This window comes from Drosophila suzukii, chromosome 2L (assembly GCF_043229965.1).
Source record: "Drosophila suzukii chromosome 2L, CBGP_Dsuzu_IsoJpt1.0, whole genome shotgun sequence".
Lineage (NCBI taxonomy): Eukaryota > Metazoa > Arthropoda > Insecta > Diptera > Drosophilidae > Drosophila > Drosophila suzukii.
In genome coordinates, this window is record NC_092080.1 from 12935816 (window position 1) to 12950824 (window position 15009).

Sequence of the window (15009 nt, forward strand, 5' to 3'; positions counted from 1 at the left end):
ATTAGGAAGAAATTAATAAGCCAAATCTAAGGAACGAAACAAAGGCTTTTTCAAATTTGTTAAGCACACAAAGATTCTATTACCTAAGGCAGATTGTCTGAGTTTATTAAACCAACTAGGTTTATTAATTTATTTTTAAAAAAGGTTTTACTGAAAATGGGAAGTTTAAGACTCTTAAAGAGGCATTCATTACGTCAACGATACTTTGCAAACATCTGCATGGCCCAAACCTTGAGCAACAATTATGTAAATATATTTTCCAATTACGAAAAGTTTTTCAATTTAATATCAATATAAAAGGAGAAACTTCTTCTCAATAGTTCTTGCCAACTGTGTGTTGTCGGAAAATCATAAAATCAAATGCTGCCTCGCTTGGCGCCCAACTTTCGCGAAAGAAAAATACAATTTGGGAATTTTATTACACACTTTCCATTCTGTCAATTTGTGCGAAGAACTGCGGCAGCAGCCGGCAAAGTCCTTTGCCCGAAAATATCATATCGTAAAATGGAAATGAAATTAAACGCTGAACATTATTTATGACGCTGTGCATATCAAATGGGTAAGGGACGAGGATCAGGATGAGGACGAGGGCTGCTGCTCCAGATGCACCCTTTATTATTGGGAATGGAACGCACCACCTTGGCCGCGTGCTACGTGCGGGGATTCGAGCGGACTTTACTTTGTTTTCCATTTACATTCCCCTGGCACTTTGTTTCCTTGCTCTCTTTTTTTTTCCACTATTATTTGGTGTCTAATTTGCATATCGTCCGCGCTTCCTGATTCTGATCCTGACATGCGCCGCCGCTCCGTTATCTTCGGTCCTGGCCAAAGGGACATCCCTCGTCCTGACAGCCTCCACCCAAAAATTTGCTGCCTCCGAAGGGGCTCACTGTGCTATGTGCATCTGCATCGCTGCACCGCGTCCTTCTGCTCCTGCTGCTTCATTTAAAGTTTATTCGGCAACTTCAAGTGAAAAGTTAAGTCAACTTTTTACCCCGCCCCCGCGCACCGTTTCGGTTTGCAGAAGAACACAAAATGCCATTTCCGTTTCCGGCAACTTTTGCCCCAAGAACAAAGCAAAAGGCGAAACAGAAATATTGGATGGTTTAAGGTATGCAACGAACGATTGATGCTCTAATAAAGGAAAGGTTTAAGTAGGGAATTAAATTTTAAGCTGTTGGTTTCACATTACAATGATATAAGAATATTAAAAAAAAAATATTACAATTAAATTCACTCATTTATAGTTTACAAAAAGCGTTTGCTAATTCCCTTGAATCTAATAATATACATTTAATTTAGGAAATGCTTAAATTTGCATAATTGCATTATATAGTAACACGTTTAAAGTGAATAAAGATTAGCTCTAACAATTTCGTTTCACATGTAATTAGGTCAATTATTTTTCATTTTGCTGTTGAAATTATTTACATATCTGCATTGTTAATTTACAATTAATAAGCTCGATTAATTCGCTAACGAAGCAAACGAACCGAAATAGTTGCCATACTCGCAGGCTGCGAAATCCATCCGAATTTCGACCTGAAATTCCAACGAAACAAAGCCCCATCCTCACGCCCCAATACATAAATTCCACTCAAATAATATTTGTGCTTGTTGTGGAGCTCATTAGTAGCTGGCAGCAACAGACAGGAAAACTGAACCGAAGGGAAGGCCGGGGCGGAAGCTGTGGGCGAGATGCCACACCCAGGATATCCAGGAAGGTCTTTGTGTTTTGCCCACACGTGCGCGCAAGTCGGGATCAAGTTGGGACCTTCGACTAAGCGCACTCCTGGGCGCCCAATCCCCACCCATTCCACACCTGTTGTCGGGACTTTGAGTTTTCAAGGGGGCGGCTTAACTTATGACTGCTGAAAAAGTTGCCACGCTACATAAATTAAATTACAAGTTCTCCGGGACGTGTGGATCTGATACTACGTTTATGCTATGACTGTCAAAAAACTCGTGAATTGTTAAAAAACATTTTTTTTAAGCAAAGTATATTTAATTAGAAGCGGTTTACTAGTCCAAATTTATTTCAATTCAAAAAAATAAAAACAATCATTGAAACGTTATTTTAACTAACTAACTAACTAACTAAACTAAGCTTCGATTATAAGGCTCTGTACGTCCTTTAAGAATAGTTTGGGCACACTTATTCTTGTTGGTACTTACATTTATTTTTAAGCAAAGTAAATTTATTAAGATGCGTTTTTCTAGTCAAATTTTTTATAAATTAAAAGAATGATTGTTCATTCGAACTTTTGTATGTCTATAACAAACAGCAGAAAACCTTAAAAAGTATTCGATCATTAAACGCGCTACGTCTTCTAAAAATAGTTTGGGCACACTGAATAGTGGTGGGACCAGTTTTATTCAAAAACCACAAAAATAACTTGGCTTGCTTTTGAAAATTCAGTTCGCATAAGCAATACTTGAGTATTTGGTTTCCTTTCGCTTCATTTTTTTGTTTCCAGAATGCCTCTTGCGGTTGACATTCATTTGTGGAAATTTATGTTAATTAGAATTGAATTTCGAGGCATGCAAAGTTTGGATGCCCGACATCTTCGTTCGTTCCTTATTTGATTCAATTTATATGCCGCTGTCAAAGAACGACAAAAAGGAATAAAGAAACTCAAGGATAAGGAGGTGTCCTTTCGAAAAACTTTTTTTCTTCAATTTTCCCTCACTGACGTTGGTATTATGTCGTCATCTCTCCGTCTTTTTTCCTCAAGCGTCAAAAAGTTTCCACAGGGCCCTTGTGTTTTGCGGTTGTGTCGTAATGATTTGTGGAATTTCTTTATTGCAAGAACATTTTGCATGGCTGATTGTTGTGGCTTGTTAAATGTATCAGTGATATATAAAACCAGATTAATATTGCGTTTGTTTGGTTCTGTTTCGGTTGTTTAGGTGAAACTTCTGGCCATCATTGACATCATTTATGGCATTGTTTTGGATTGTTGGTTAAGAAACAATTTGAAACGACCAAAAGTTTGGTTAGCATTTAATCCATCGGTAAATCTTTAAGCTTTTGTTTAGTTAAGATCAGAACATTTCCACCAACGTTGAGATCAAAATAGCCACTTTCCGTCCGATTTGAAATAATAAAAATTAACAAATTAAAATGTAACAATAATATAAACACTTGATATCGTCTTGGTTTTATAAGTACTTCAAGTGTTGCCTTTATTAAATCTAAGAGAGAAACCGGTTTTTCTAATCTTAAAGCTAACTTGACATTCTAAAATATTCCACCCCTCGTTACAGTTCCTTCCTGTTTTAATTTGCTGCATATTCTAAAATGTAAATGGCGCTTGCAAACTTACAATGAAAATGCAACATTTTCGTCGTACTTTTTCTTCACTTTTGCAGTATTTTCTCTTTCATTTTGTGTGAATTCTTTTTTTTTTGCCAAAGCATAATCAGTGGGGAGGCTACAAACAAACTGAGTGAACCGGGGAAAGCACACAGAAGGAGAATGTACATAAAAAAGAACTAGAGAGTAGAAGAACGCAACTTCGCTTGTGCGCATAATTTTCCTGAACGCTCCCGGTTCCGCTTTTCTCCGCTTTCCCCAGCTTTTCTCCAATGCCGGACCTGCAGGAAATGGCAGCTATTAGCATTTGACTGCTTCACTGATGATGTTAACGATGCCAGCCAGCAACCAAAAGTCCGTCTCTCCAACCGACCGAAAGTCCTGCCGGAGAGTTGGGGGTAAAAAATGTTATATGCACATAAACTTTTAAGTCTGAGCGGTATGGGGATGTGGAAATTCGAGGACTCGGGCGCAGGACAAAGTCGTCGCCGGTCGCCGGTCGGCAGGCAGCATTTATTATTGCACATTTTATGCGCTTGACTGAACAATAAAATAAATGAGAATCATCCAAAATGCAAAAATGGAACCCAAGAAATTGCGCATAAATGCCGAAATTATTTTGATGTCTTCCCTTTCCTCTACGCGAAATAAAATAGAGAGAAGGAGAGAAGAAAACTCTATGTTTGTATGCCTCATGTGGCCAAATAATTGCTGACGTGACACATTTAACTAGACCAAGATGGATTCCCTTAATGATCTCCCAGGGAGGCGGCACGTAAGCGGATGCAATCAAAATTCCATTTGGCAAAGCGCCCAGAAACGCACAATCAGTCATTAACAGTGTTCTACACCCCCTAGAACAAAAAAAAAAAAGAAAGAAAAGCGAAAACTAAACAAAATTTGAGGCGGCTCCATCCGTCAGGAACACACGTACATTCAATTCAATTGAAGATGTGACTGATGTTCGACAACGACCAAGGGAAAATACTGCACTGAGCGGAAGAGATCCTTTATAACTTAGGTTGTATCGATTAAAGAACAAAAATTTCAATTACTTTTATATTTACAAATCACTAATACTGGCTTATACTGCAGATTCTTAAATACGCGAGTTCTTGAGCATCATGTGTTTATTTTATTCATTTTTAGAAAACATTCTTAGCCGAAATAAATATTTGCAAAATTGTTTGCCTCATGTTCGTATCTTCAAAAGTGGGTAACTTTTTCATCAATTTATTTAATTTTATTTTAAAAATATTTTAAAAGTTGTGCACTTCTTTTAGTGTAATAACTCTACTGGTCACTGCCACTGTGAGTAGCTTTGGTGGTTACTGGGCTTTGACAGTGGTGCGGGTTGGTTTCGCCCCCCTTCTAATCAACGTCAGCGCAACAATTTGTTATGAATCCCTGGCTCAGACGCTGTCACATCGATGCTTCGCTGCACGCTGGCCATTAATGGACGTCGTGGGCGTAGCACTCTGATCCTCAAGCGTCCTGATTAAAGGATATCAAAGTTTAAAGCTGCCAGAGAATCAGAAAGCAATTCCGAGAATGTTTCGCTTTGAGCAACACTGCCAGAAAGGTGTTTTTTTCTGTTTATAGGAATTCATATAATAAAATTCACGTACTACCTTTTTGGCAGGATGATTAAAGGATATCTAAGTTCAAAGCTGCCAGAGAATCAGAATGCGATTCCGAGTACATTTCGCTTTGAGCAATACTGCCAAAAGGTAGCATGGTAGTAATATTTTAAATAAATCTTTAGAAAATATTTTGTCTGTGCAGGTAGTATTTATTAATCTGAAAAAATTAAAATCTTATTCTTAATAAATGTAAGAATCCCAACATATTTGAGTATTGATAAGTGTAAATAAGATTTTCATTTAACGTGCAAACTAAAATTTCGCCCGATGGCAAGAGCCAATTCGAAAATATTCCCATGGGAAGCCAGAAGGCACGAAATGCTGCGGGGAATCGAATTTCCCTCGGCCATGCATTATTCAATATCTCGGCACAGAATCTCACCCGGCGATGCACACCTCTTGAATGGAAGTCTGGCCTAATCGGAGTGCTGTGCTGAAAGCATTAGGAATAAGGACACATCATTAGAGGCAACCCAGTCATTTGCTGCAGACTGTCATCCGGCAGTCGAAACATCCACCCGGCGAACAAGGACAGCAGCCGGGAGTGCATAATTCATCAAAATCAGCAACAGGAACAGAATCGAACAAAAGTTGACTCTCCAAAGGGAAATGGGTGCTGGCTGTTTGGCCGGGGGTGTACATAAGTGTACTATATCGAATGGCTTCTGCCGTTACCTGGACTACGATTGTAATTGCAGACCATGGCTGCCTTTTGGTTAGGGGCATAATCAAAAATGCGTGTGCCACGCTGCAAGGGACGCATAATCCCAGAACACACCAAGGGGCATCAGCATCATGGTCAGTACACTAAGAAAAATAAGTAGCTAGAAATGTTTCAAGTACTACAATTATGAACTATAAAGGTAATGGAAAAAAGAAATGGGTTTTTTATTGTTCAATTTACACTTCTTATTGTCCTTCTAGGTCTTTCTCTTTGACTAAAATGTTTTTTAATAAATCAATCAATTAAATAGATTAAATATATTATAGATCTCCAAATCTATTATAGATTAAATCTATTAAAAAGATAGATTAAATATATTAAATAAATAGACTGAATCTATTAGATAGATTTATTTATTTAAAAAAATATTTTTAGATGGAATACACTAAGAATTTTGAAGATTTGGTTTATTATATCATTTATAGATAAGGACTTCACAAAAACAAGAACTTATAAAAAATGAATAAAAGTAATTTCGTCAAATATTTTAAAATAAGAAAAGATGAAAAATATATCTATCAGTAAAATACTTTAAAATATATCCAATATAACCCAGTGATTTTAATTTTTTTGAACCTAATAATTTCCCGTCGTCCTTGATTTAATTAAATTTTATTTCCGTTTTTTTTATCCGTGTATGTCATAGAACTAGAGCTGACTCAGCCGGCATTTATCGAGCTGTACTTGGGCATTGTTGGGTCCATCCAGTATGTCCCTCCTCCACTTTGCATCCTCCCCCTGCTGATCCGCCCACGGACCGTCGTCCTGCGTCCTTCGTCCTTCGTCCTTTGCCCTTCGCCCCTTGTGTCAAAGTTGTGCCCTTTCTTTTCGCCCAGTTCCCGGCTGCGTGGTCCTTTCTGTGTCCTGTGCGTGGTGGTCCGTGCCTGCAATTTTTTGTGTTTCTGTTCCATCCAGTTTCTCCTTTTGGTGTTCGGTTTTGATTCGAGCTCTTCTTTTTCGACTTCCACTCGGCCACCCTACTCCCTTTTTGTTTGTGTAACATTCCATATCCATTTGCAACAACGCGCGCAAAAAGAAAAAAAAAAAGAAGAGCCGAAGGGAAACCGACAAACAACCCCTTTTTCCACCCTTGGGGGTGGTGCTGAATCCTCATCCACATCCTCATCCTCATCGCCGCCCCAGCATCAGCAGCATTTTAATTCGAATTGGTATTGCTCTGGCACTGTTATTGTTGTTTTGTTGCTGGCTTACCACCCCCAACCCCTCGAAAACTCAGGAAATTCACCAACCCATGGGTTCACGTTCACCCTCGCTGTTTGGTTTCCATTTGATGCTGATAAATTGTAAGTACGCCCGGGTGGGCAGTGGGGTGTTAAAGATTCGCTCTGCAGAGGAAGTTGCATACATCGCATAATTTGATAAAATATTGCACGCTTTTCCCTTTGTCTGAAATTATTATTATTTCGCTGTTTTTCGTTTTTCTCGCTTCACTTTTTTTTTGGGTTGCTGACAGTGCGCATATGATGAGCATTAGATGTAATCAATGAAAGCTCGACGCAATCCATTCAGTTCGGCTAATGGATGAGAAATCCTATCAAATGGGGAAATCAAATGCTCCGCGTTACAGTTTCCGTTTTCCGAGGCACGTTTTATGTGCGACTCGGTAATTATTTAGAGTGTGATGGTTTTCATGGGGGTTAGATAAAAACAAAGCGAACAAAGAGCGATTTTCCTTTACAAATAAGTATTATTGTTAAGAGTTCTGACAGATCTTAACAAAAAGTGAAGTTAAAGTTATCTCTATAAAAAAGGTTGTATTTTTTCCCTTGCTGCACTGAAATATTTTTCTAACCTTATAAAAAATCGTCCCTGTTTTGTGAGATAAAATGAAATCTTCCAAATGGCTCTCTTGTTTTTTTCTTTTGTTACCCGAAATGGGGCAAGTTTATCTTCGGCGGCAAGAACTTTCGGCTAATGGCAAAAGCGCATCAAGCTTGTCAAGCCGGAAATGAGCGATAAATATATCTTCATTCGGGTCTTATTTCGAACGCAAGTCGGCAGCGATTTCCCCAGCGTACAATTGACACATTTTTGTATTTCGTTGACGTCTGCCAATAAAAATAACGAAATAAAATATGGGACTGTGAGGAGTGTGCGTGTATATCTGTGGCTTAGGGATCAGAGTTGCTACCTTGAAAACGATACGCTAGGGAATCATTAGGCGAACCGTCATGGCCATAAATATTGCCAATATAAGGAAAGCCCATCGATAATAAGGTTAGAAAGCCATAGACCGAAAAATCAACTGAATCTCCAAAGAGAGAACAACAGAAGGGGGCAGAAAAGGCCTCTTCATAAATGTGCCAAATTGGGTTTTCAACAATAAAATGCTAATGATTGATTCACATTGCCCCATGGAGTGCTGTTAGTTTGGCCAAGCCCGATAGAACCAAGAATTCCATGGTTTTGTCTAATTTGCGCATACCCAAACATTAAATTGGGGTTTCGTTTGGGTTTCTGGGCTTTTGCATTTGTAATTTTCTCTAACGAACAAGCGAGGGTTGATTTTTGTCCAGGCCTCGAAAGTTAGATACCTTAAGTTTATATCAAAGTCAAACATTAATTTTAAAGATTTATATGATTTAGTTGTGAATTTTTAACATTACCTCTTAATGAAAAATTATTAAGGTTATTAAGTATAAATTCCATTTTATTAAATTTATGCCAGTTTTAGAAAAATAAACCTAAACTTATTTAGTTTTATTTTAGATATTAAAAATTATGTAATCCCATATTAAGAATGCAGTTCAATTGAGTAACACATTTATTATTAGTATTATATATTAACTTGAATAGCTCTTGTTAAATAATTAATAAATAATAAGAATTAACAATCAAACAAAATACATAAATAAAAATAAAACATTTTTAAGATAAAAAAATATTTCTTTATATATATGATATTCCAAAAAACACTTTTTACCATAAAATAACATAGTATTTTCCCTATTTGACTTAATAAAAGGGCCCATCCATTTAAAATTAAGCGATTTAAAATTATACTAGTGGCATAGTTCGAGGGGCAGCCATTAACCCCTGACAACCCCTTAACGGATCGCGAGGTACGAATCCAAAAAATCCCTGGCCCGGCCATTTACAATTGGTCCGCAGTGCGGAACCTAAGCTAATGATGACTGGCATGCACAAATGTACAAATCTTAATTATGCAAATCACGGTCGCGCATAAATTATGCAAATTATAATGAAATTCCTCATTGCCGGACCTGGGGACCCGGATACCAACGACAAATACCCATCTATATGTATATGGATTGATAAAAATGTGGCCATAAAATGAAAAAACCGAAAATTTAAATTTCGGTCGGTCCGGGGTTGAAAAGTCGAAATTATTTTGGTGACCGTAAATTGCAATGTAAGTGCTGCATATAAACTGAATTAGTCCCAGAACAATTACAATAAGGGAGAGTGCACTGCGATAGCAAATAAAACCGAACCCGGAGACCAAATCCCAAAAAAAAACGAATTCTCACAATCATGGAGAAAATGGTGCATTGCCTAGAGGGGCAGTCCAGATTCTGGATTTCATTGAAAATAATGCCATACGGTGGCTGCTGCCCCGAACATCTGACACAATAATTTCCCCTACGAAACGAGGGAAGCGCAAACAAAGGGAAAATGGAAAAGTTGCCAGCGCAAATTATTAAATTTATTATGCGCGAAGTCATTAGGCCTGTCGTTCGTCCTTGCAGTTTTAGTTATTCTAAGGACTAAACGACTGCAGGCAGCCCTGAACACACACTCCGCCACCGATATCCTGCGAGTCCTGAAGTGTGGAAAGTCATTAGTGGGCATTGCAGTTGACAGGAGGATAGAGATGCTAAGCTGTGGCTAGTAAACTTCTTTGGCTGCTAGAGGAATCGAAAGAATAAGTTTGAATCCTTATCCTTTGAAATGTTATGCTTACTAATGTCAACATTTTTTAGAATTACTTTTCCACAAGAAAACCTTTAATTTAAACCTAATAAGGGAGTACCCTCCATAATTTTATTGCATGTACCAGTAAATAGTTTCGAGCAGACGCTCTTTTTTATTATCAAAAAAAGGTATTATAATTTTAATAAATTCTTAGTGGTCATTTCCATGTGGGGGATATAAATAAGTTTAATTAAATTGAAAATTTCTAAAATGTTAAACGTTTACCGAAACAGCACTGGGAAAAATGATGAAGAGCTTGCTAGTCTGGGCAAGGCCACATCACAATATACTCTAAAACTTATCGGAATTAAGGTAAATTAAATGTTTATATTGTTTTTAATATCTCAAATTTAATATTTTTAAATAAAAGGTAAGTTAAGATTACATATTTTACATCTTACTAACAATCTGATTTTAATATTTTAATATAGAAGATATACAAAAATAATAAAATTGTGACAATATTCCTTGAATAAAATATAATCATTAAAAGTGCTCACTAAAATTCAACGTAATATATATTTTAAAATAAGCAATCTCAGTAATGCAATAAGTAATTTAAACCTGCTTGTAAATAAGCAAACAAGGATTTCCAAACATTTTCCATACCCTCTCCTAGGGTATGCCTTTGCCAACGAAAATATTTGGCATGTGCCATTTATGGCATTGTTCCAACTTTGAACAATGCGATACCATAATTTCCAGGCAACTCGCAAACGCACAAACTCACTCGCTCACGACGAGAATGCCATGCAGATGCGGCATCCTCTGTGCTATGCTATATGGTTGGTGTATGCTATATAGGCGATATGCTATGATGCACGGGCTTTGGCCATATTCCTTGTTTCTTGTTCCTCGTTCAACCCCCTAGGACGGGAATCCAGGACTAGGCAGGCGACCCAGGATCAGCAGGCAGTGAGCATGTGATTAGATTCAGTTTCAATGGAAATTGAAATCACAGACAAAGGAGCGGGCCAGGGGGACTCAGGATGCGAGGGGTGGTGCCGGGCCATCGGGGTTGAAAAGGAGCGAAACGATAAAAATCCTGAACAACAAGAGAAATGAATTTTCGGACAGCCAGGGCAAAAGCATTAAAAACTTCTTACACCTGAAGAAAAAGTGCCTGTGCCATTTAACATTTAAAAGTAAAACAAGAGAAAAAGCCTCGACCCCTTACTCAGCCAAAGTGCGAGAGAGATGGAGATGTGCATGCAGGAAATCGGCTGTTTACGAGATTGCACACCACTCTAACAAGCTTTGTCACTACTTTATAGGGTCGGAAACGCTACGAATCAAATAGTATATATCCTTTTATATAATACATATAAAAACAGAAGATCTTTAAAAATATACTTAAACGAACAAATTCGTTTGATAGATTTTTTTTTGCAGAAACTTTTGATTTTTTGATTTATTTAACAAACGTTAATTTAAAAAATATGTGTATTTATTTGTATTTTTAATAATTATATCATAAAAAAACATCCTGATTAATTACGATTGTACTTTACGAGGCATCCTTTACCTACGGTTTTTAAGTGAAGCTCACAAATTTTTTTCGAGTGCAATGACTGTGAGTCATGCAGCTTTGTGAGTATTGGTAATGGTACTGCTATATGTATGGGTGTGGATGCTGCATTATGCGAAGCACAACCACTAAACGTCAACCACCGGCGTCAACACCCGACCCACATTTTTATATAGTGCCTCATAATATTCCTTCTGCAGAAAGAGATTAACACCAAACGGTGACGGTGGCGTCGGTGGCAAAAAATTTATAATCGACCGAGATGCCGGAGCGACAGGGACGGGGCGAATGAAAAACAGAGAGAGAAAGAGATTGCGAGCAGAGAAAAATCGGAAAATCGTTATGCGACTACTATAACCCACCACAAAATCGCGGTCGCCTCTGTTGTTGCCGGGCACCTCACACTCGCGCATCGAATCCGATTGCGATTCAGGATCTGAGTCCTCTGACACAGCAGCCGCATTTTAATTTTTGCCTGGTTTGTGGTGCGTGCTATTTTTTAAATTGTTTAAATCCCCAATTTCTTTTTCGTTATCGGTGTTTTCCTTCTCTGTCATACACCAGGGAACTTGTGATTTGTGGTTTATTTAAATAAATAATCCTTTAAGTGTGCCATAAATTAATAGAAAGTTAAAAAAGGTGCTGCGGTGATATTGCATATTTGATAAACGATTTTGCGGCAGAAACGGCTGGATTAATATTTGAAAAAATATGCCTTTATTTTGCCTTAACAGTTCATAATTTATAAATAGTGCTTCGTAGTAAAGAACTTAAAATAAAACCGTTTAAATAGTGGATTTAAATGAAGAAAAGCGAAAATCTCCCTCAAACTTGGTCTATTCCAAAGCGCCATCTATAGAAAGCTTGACGAAGCTCAGGCTTTGTTTACAAAATCATTTATAATATCGAACAAAGAGTTTTTAAAAAGAGTTTAAATTTAAATGTTAGTTTCGAATCAGTAACTAAATTAAATATTTTAGTTTATTAATAAATATTTAAATATGCAGTTGTAAACAGGCAAGCTCTTCACCTATGAATAGCTTTGTCAAGTTGTTGGTTTCGCCAATTTCCGCTAGAGGGAGCCACGGAACAGCTGACAGTTTCCACCCCTATTTCTTAAATCCCTGTGCAACCCTGCATAAAAATATTTTGAGAGGCAAGGACTACCCTAAAAGATTACACATCCCTTCAACAACTTTTTTCAGAGCTGGGAAAAACTACCAAAAAATAAATAGAAATGGATCCCTCGAATCTGGCCTTCGGTTTTCCCGGTCTCCCCAACCATGGACACATGCCAATACCACCCACCGCCAATATGCTGGGTGGCCAGCATCCAGCACCCACGGCCAGTCCACCACAAAGCGTTCCAGGCCGCCGAACTCCATTGGGATCGGTGGGTCTGGGTGGTTTCTATGCCCATGGAATGGGCATGTCCCAGCCCCAGCCACCGACGGATGAGAACAAACCAGGACCAAGTGCTCCGGAGAAACCACTAAGTCCCACGGCCGCTGCCATTGCGGCCATTGCCATAAGTGGTGGCACCACCACGGTGGCTGTGTCCAGTGGTTCGGCCAGTGGAAGTGGTTCCAACAATGGCAAGCAGAAAAATCGCCAAGGAAAGACTGTGAGGCTGAATATTAATGCCCGGGAGCGGCGAAGGATGCACGATTTGAATGATGCCCTGGATGAGCTAAGGAGTGTTATTCCCTATGCCCATTCACCTTCCGTTCGGAAGCTATCGAAAATAGCCACCTTACTGCTGGCCAAGAACTATATTCTTATGCAGCAAAACGCCCTAGAAGAGTTGAGAAGGTAGGCAGAGTATTCAAATAAGTTAGATAAATTTAAAAAACATTTTTTTTTAATGTTTCAGACTGCTGGCCTATATACAAAGCACCACGGGAGCTGCACCTCTGGATTTGGGTGCCTTCCCAGCTGCTGCCAAACTGCAGGCCCTTCTCCAAGGACCTCACAACGAACCGCCCTCCAGCAGCAGTTAAATAAGTTGCCGAACCACTTATAAACGAGAGTTTTCCTGTTAAGCAATCCATAAACAAGCAATATTTTTAAGTCAATTGAATACAAGAATGCCAAATATTTGTGTACTAGTCAGGCGAAAGGAGGTTGATAAACAGTCTCTTATCAGAGCAGCCAAGTGAAAATCGGTTAAGTGATATTTATTTTTGTCATAAGCATTTCTTATTTGTGCATTTACATGATGTCAACCACTAAGTGTAAGATGAATATTACCAAATAAAGTATTATTGAAGTAGAGAGTATAAAATAAGTGAACAAAATGTAGGGGAGGGCAATCCATAGATAATATCTAATAGATATTTCATCACCATTTTTCTATGAGTCAACAAGCCACCCTCCAAATATTTTCAACCCAACCATTTTTAATCGGCGAATATTAAAAAGCACAGCCACAATTAAATAATTTAATCTAAGATCCGTTTCAAGTCTTTACAAAAATATATACCATCATATAAATATACAAAGTTGGCTGAATGGTTTTTGATGATTAAGCGAAAGCCGTTTTGCGGAATGCGAAAAAAGCTGATTAAAACTAGAAACAAAATCGATGAATACTCTAGAAACATATAGACATGTACAACGTGGAGGACGGCGTCGAAGGCGATTGCCGCTAAATCGGCTGACATTATAATAATATTATTCCGGTATGCCCAGGGACAAAACCTTGTTTTTGCCAGTGCGAAAAATGTGTTGTCTGATGGGCAATTGGCCAATAAGAAAGTCCTTCATTAGTTCAATGGCATCTCCCGAGTGTCCTGTTCCGTGGAAGGCAATGGTGGCATCTCGTCCTGCGTGATCCATGATGACATCATCGCCTCCAGGATGGTCCCTCAGAAAGTGGGTGACGTCGTAGACCCTGTCGTAGATCACCACCCAGCAGTCCTCAAAGCTATCGTGTAGGGCCACCTCCTCCAAACTGATCTCCGGCAGATCCTCCACTTTTAATCGCTCCTTTACGACCACCACTTGATTACTGGATTTTCCGTGTCCCAAGGGCACTATCCTCAGCGATTGCAAGAGGTTCGTCAACGCAGATGACATTTTGTATGCGATTACTTTCACTTTTATTAATATTTGATATAACGATTTGTAATGCCGCACTACCGCTTCAGACAGTCTGGAGTCTCGATTCGAGTTGAGTTCTGCTTGATCGGTTTCAGTTCCAGTTTCTCTGGGGTCTTGTTGTGTGTCTTGTGCAGCCACCGGTACTGGAGTGTCATTCATGCCTTGGATTGTAATCGTTTTATAAATGACAACACGTGAGTCGATCGTTGGAGCCGAAGACCCGGTGATAAGGCTTCGGCTCCAGAGAAACGAAGCCCCCATAGATCGGGTATTTTAATAGGTATATATAGAAATGTATAAGCAAACTTGTTTGCATCCATATTCATGGGAGGGCTTTTCATTGCACTGAGATTGGGAGATTGTGTCATAATCATTTTATGGCCCATCGCACACATATTACTCAATTTCCCAGTATGCTCGGGCAGATGATCATAAGTAGTATTATTCTCTTTAAAAATTGGATGCTCAATGAGCTAATTACTTGCTAACTTGTAGTTTTAATGGGCCAACAATTATTTAAAAGGGAAATTGTTAACGGCTTATCAGCATTACAATTGATTTATTGGCACAAGTCAAACGTGCATCGGGCTAATCAATTACTTCCACTCGAACCGTTTGATCGCAAGTCATTCAGGCAATCAAAATACTTTTTGGGTTAATAGCCTGTATTCTTTATATACTTTTGTATAATTTAATTTAAAATGCGTTTTAATTCCGCCAAAAATGGAAATTGGTGTCA

The 15009-nt window shown here is 38.5% G+C and overlaps 2 protein-coding genes across 3 annotated transcripts; one reads left to right on the top strand and one right to left on the bottom strand.

Moving 5' to 3' along the window:
- The first annotated feature begins 11381 nt into the window (after positions 1-11381).
- Positions 11382-13473, top strand: Oli (Olig family). 2 transcript variants are annotated; one of them, XM_017089914.4, is made up of 3 exons: positions 11382-11653; positions 12374-12980; positions 13042-13473. In XM_017089914.4, the coding sequence occupies exons 2-3, from the start codon at positions 12406-12408 to the stop codon at positions 13166-13168; spliced, it is 702 nt and encodes a 233-aa protein (XP_016945403.1). In that variant the 5' UTR covers positions 11382-11653; positions 12374-12405; the 3' UTR covers positions 13169-13473. The 2 variants fall into 2 exon arrangements, with proteins under 2 accessions (XP_016945403.1, XP_065720693.1); XM_065864621.2 differs by lacking the exon at positions 11382-11653 and having other exon boundaries at positions 12313-12980.
- A 122-nt stretch (positions 13474-13595) lies between these two features.
- LOC108021276 (uncharacterized) lies at positions 13596-14432 on the bottom strand. The gene has a single exon (XM_017089916.4). The coding sequence runs from the start codon at positions 14427-14429 to the stop codon at positions 13842-13844; it is 588 nt and encodes a 195-aa protein (XP_016945405.3). The 5' UTR covers positions 14430-14432; the 3' UTR covers positions 13596-13841.
- Between the last annotated feature and the right edge of the window lie 577 nt (positions 14433-15009).

Bases quoted from the DNA above. Each gene is read 5' to 3' on its own strand.
- LOC108021276 (XM_017089916.4), bottom strand. From the start codon at position 14,429: ATGAATGACACTCCAGTACCGGTGGCTGCACAAGACACACAACAAGAC.
- Oli (XM_017089914.4), top strand. From the start codon at position 12,406: ATGGATCCCTCGAATCTGGCCTTCGGTTTTCCCGGTCTCCCCAACCAT. The intron at 12,981-13,041 runs GTAGGCAGAGTA...TTAATGTTTCAG, and splicing joins GCCCTAGAAGAGTTGAGAAG to ACTGCTGGCCTATATACAAA.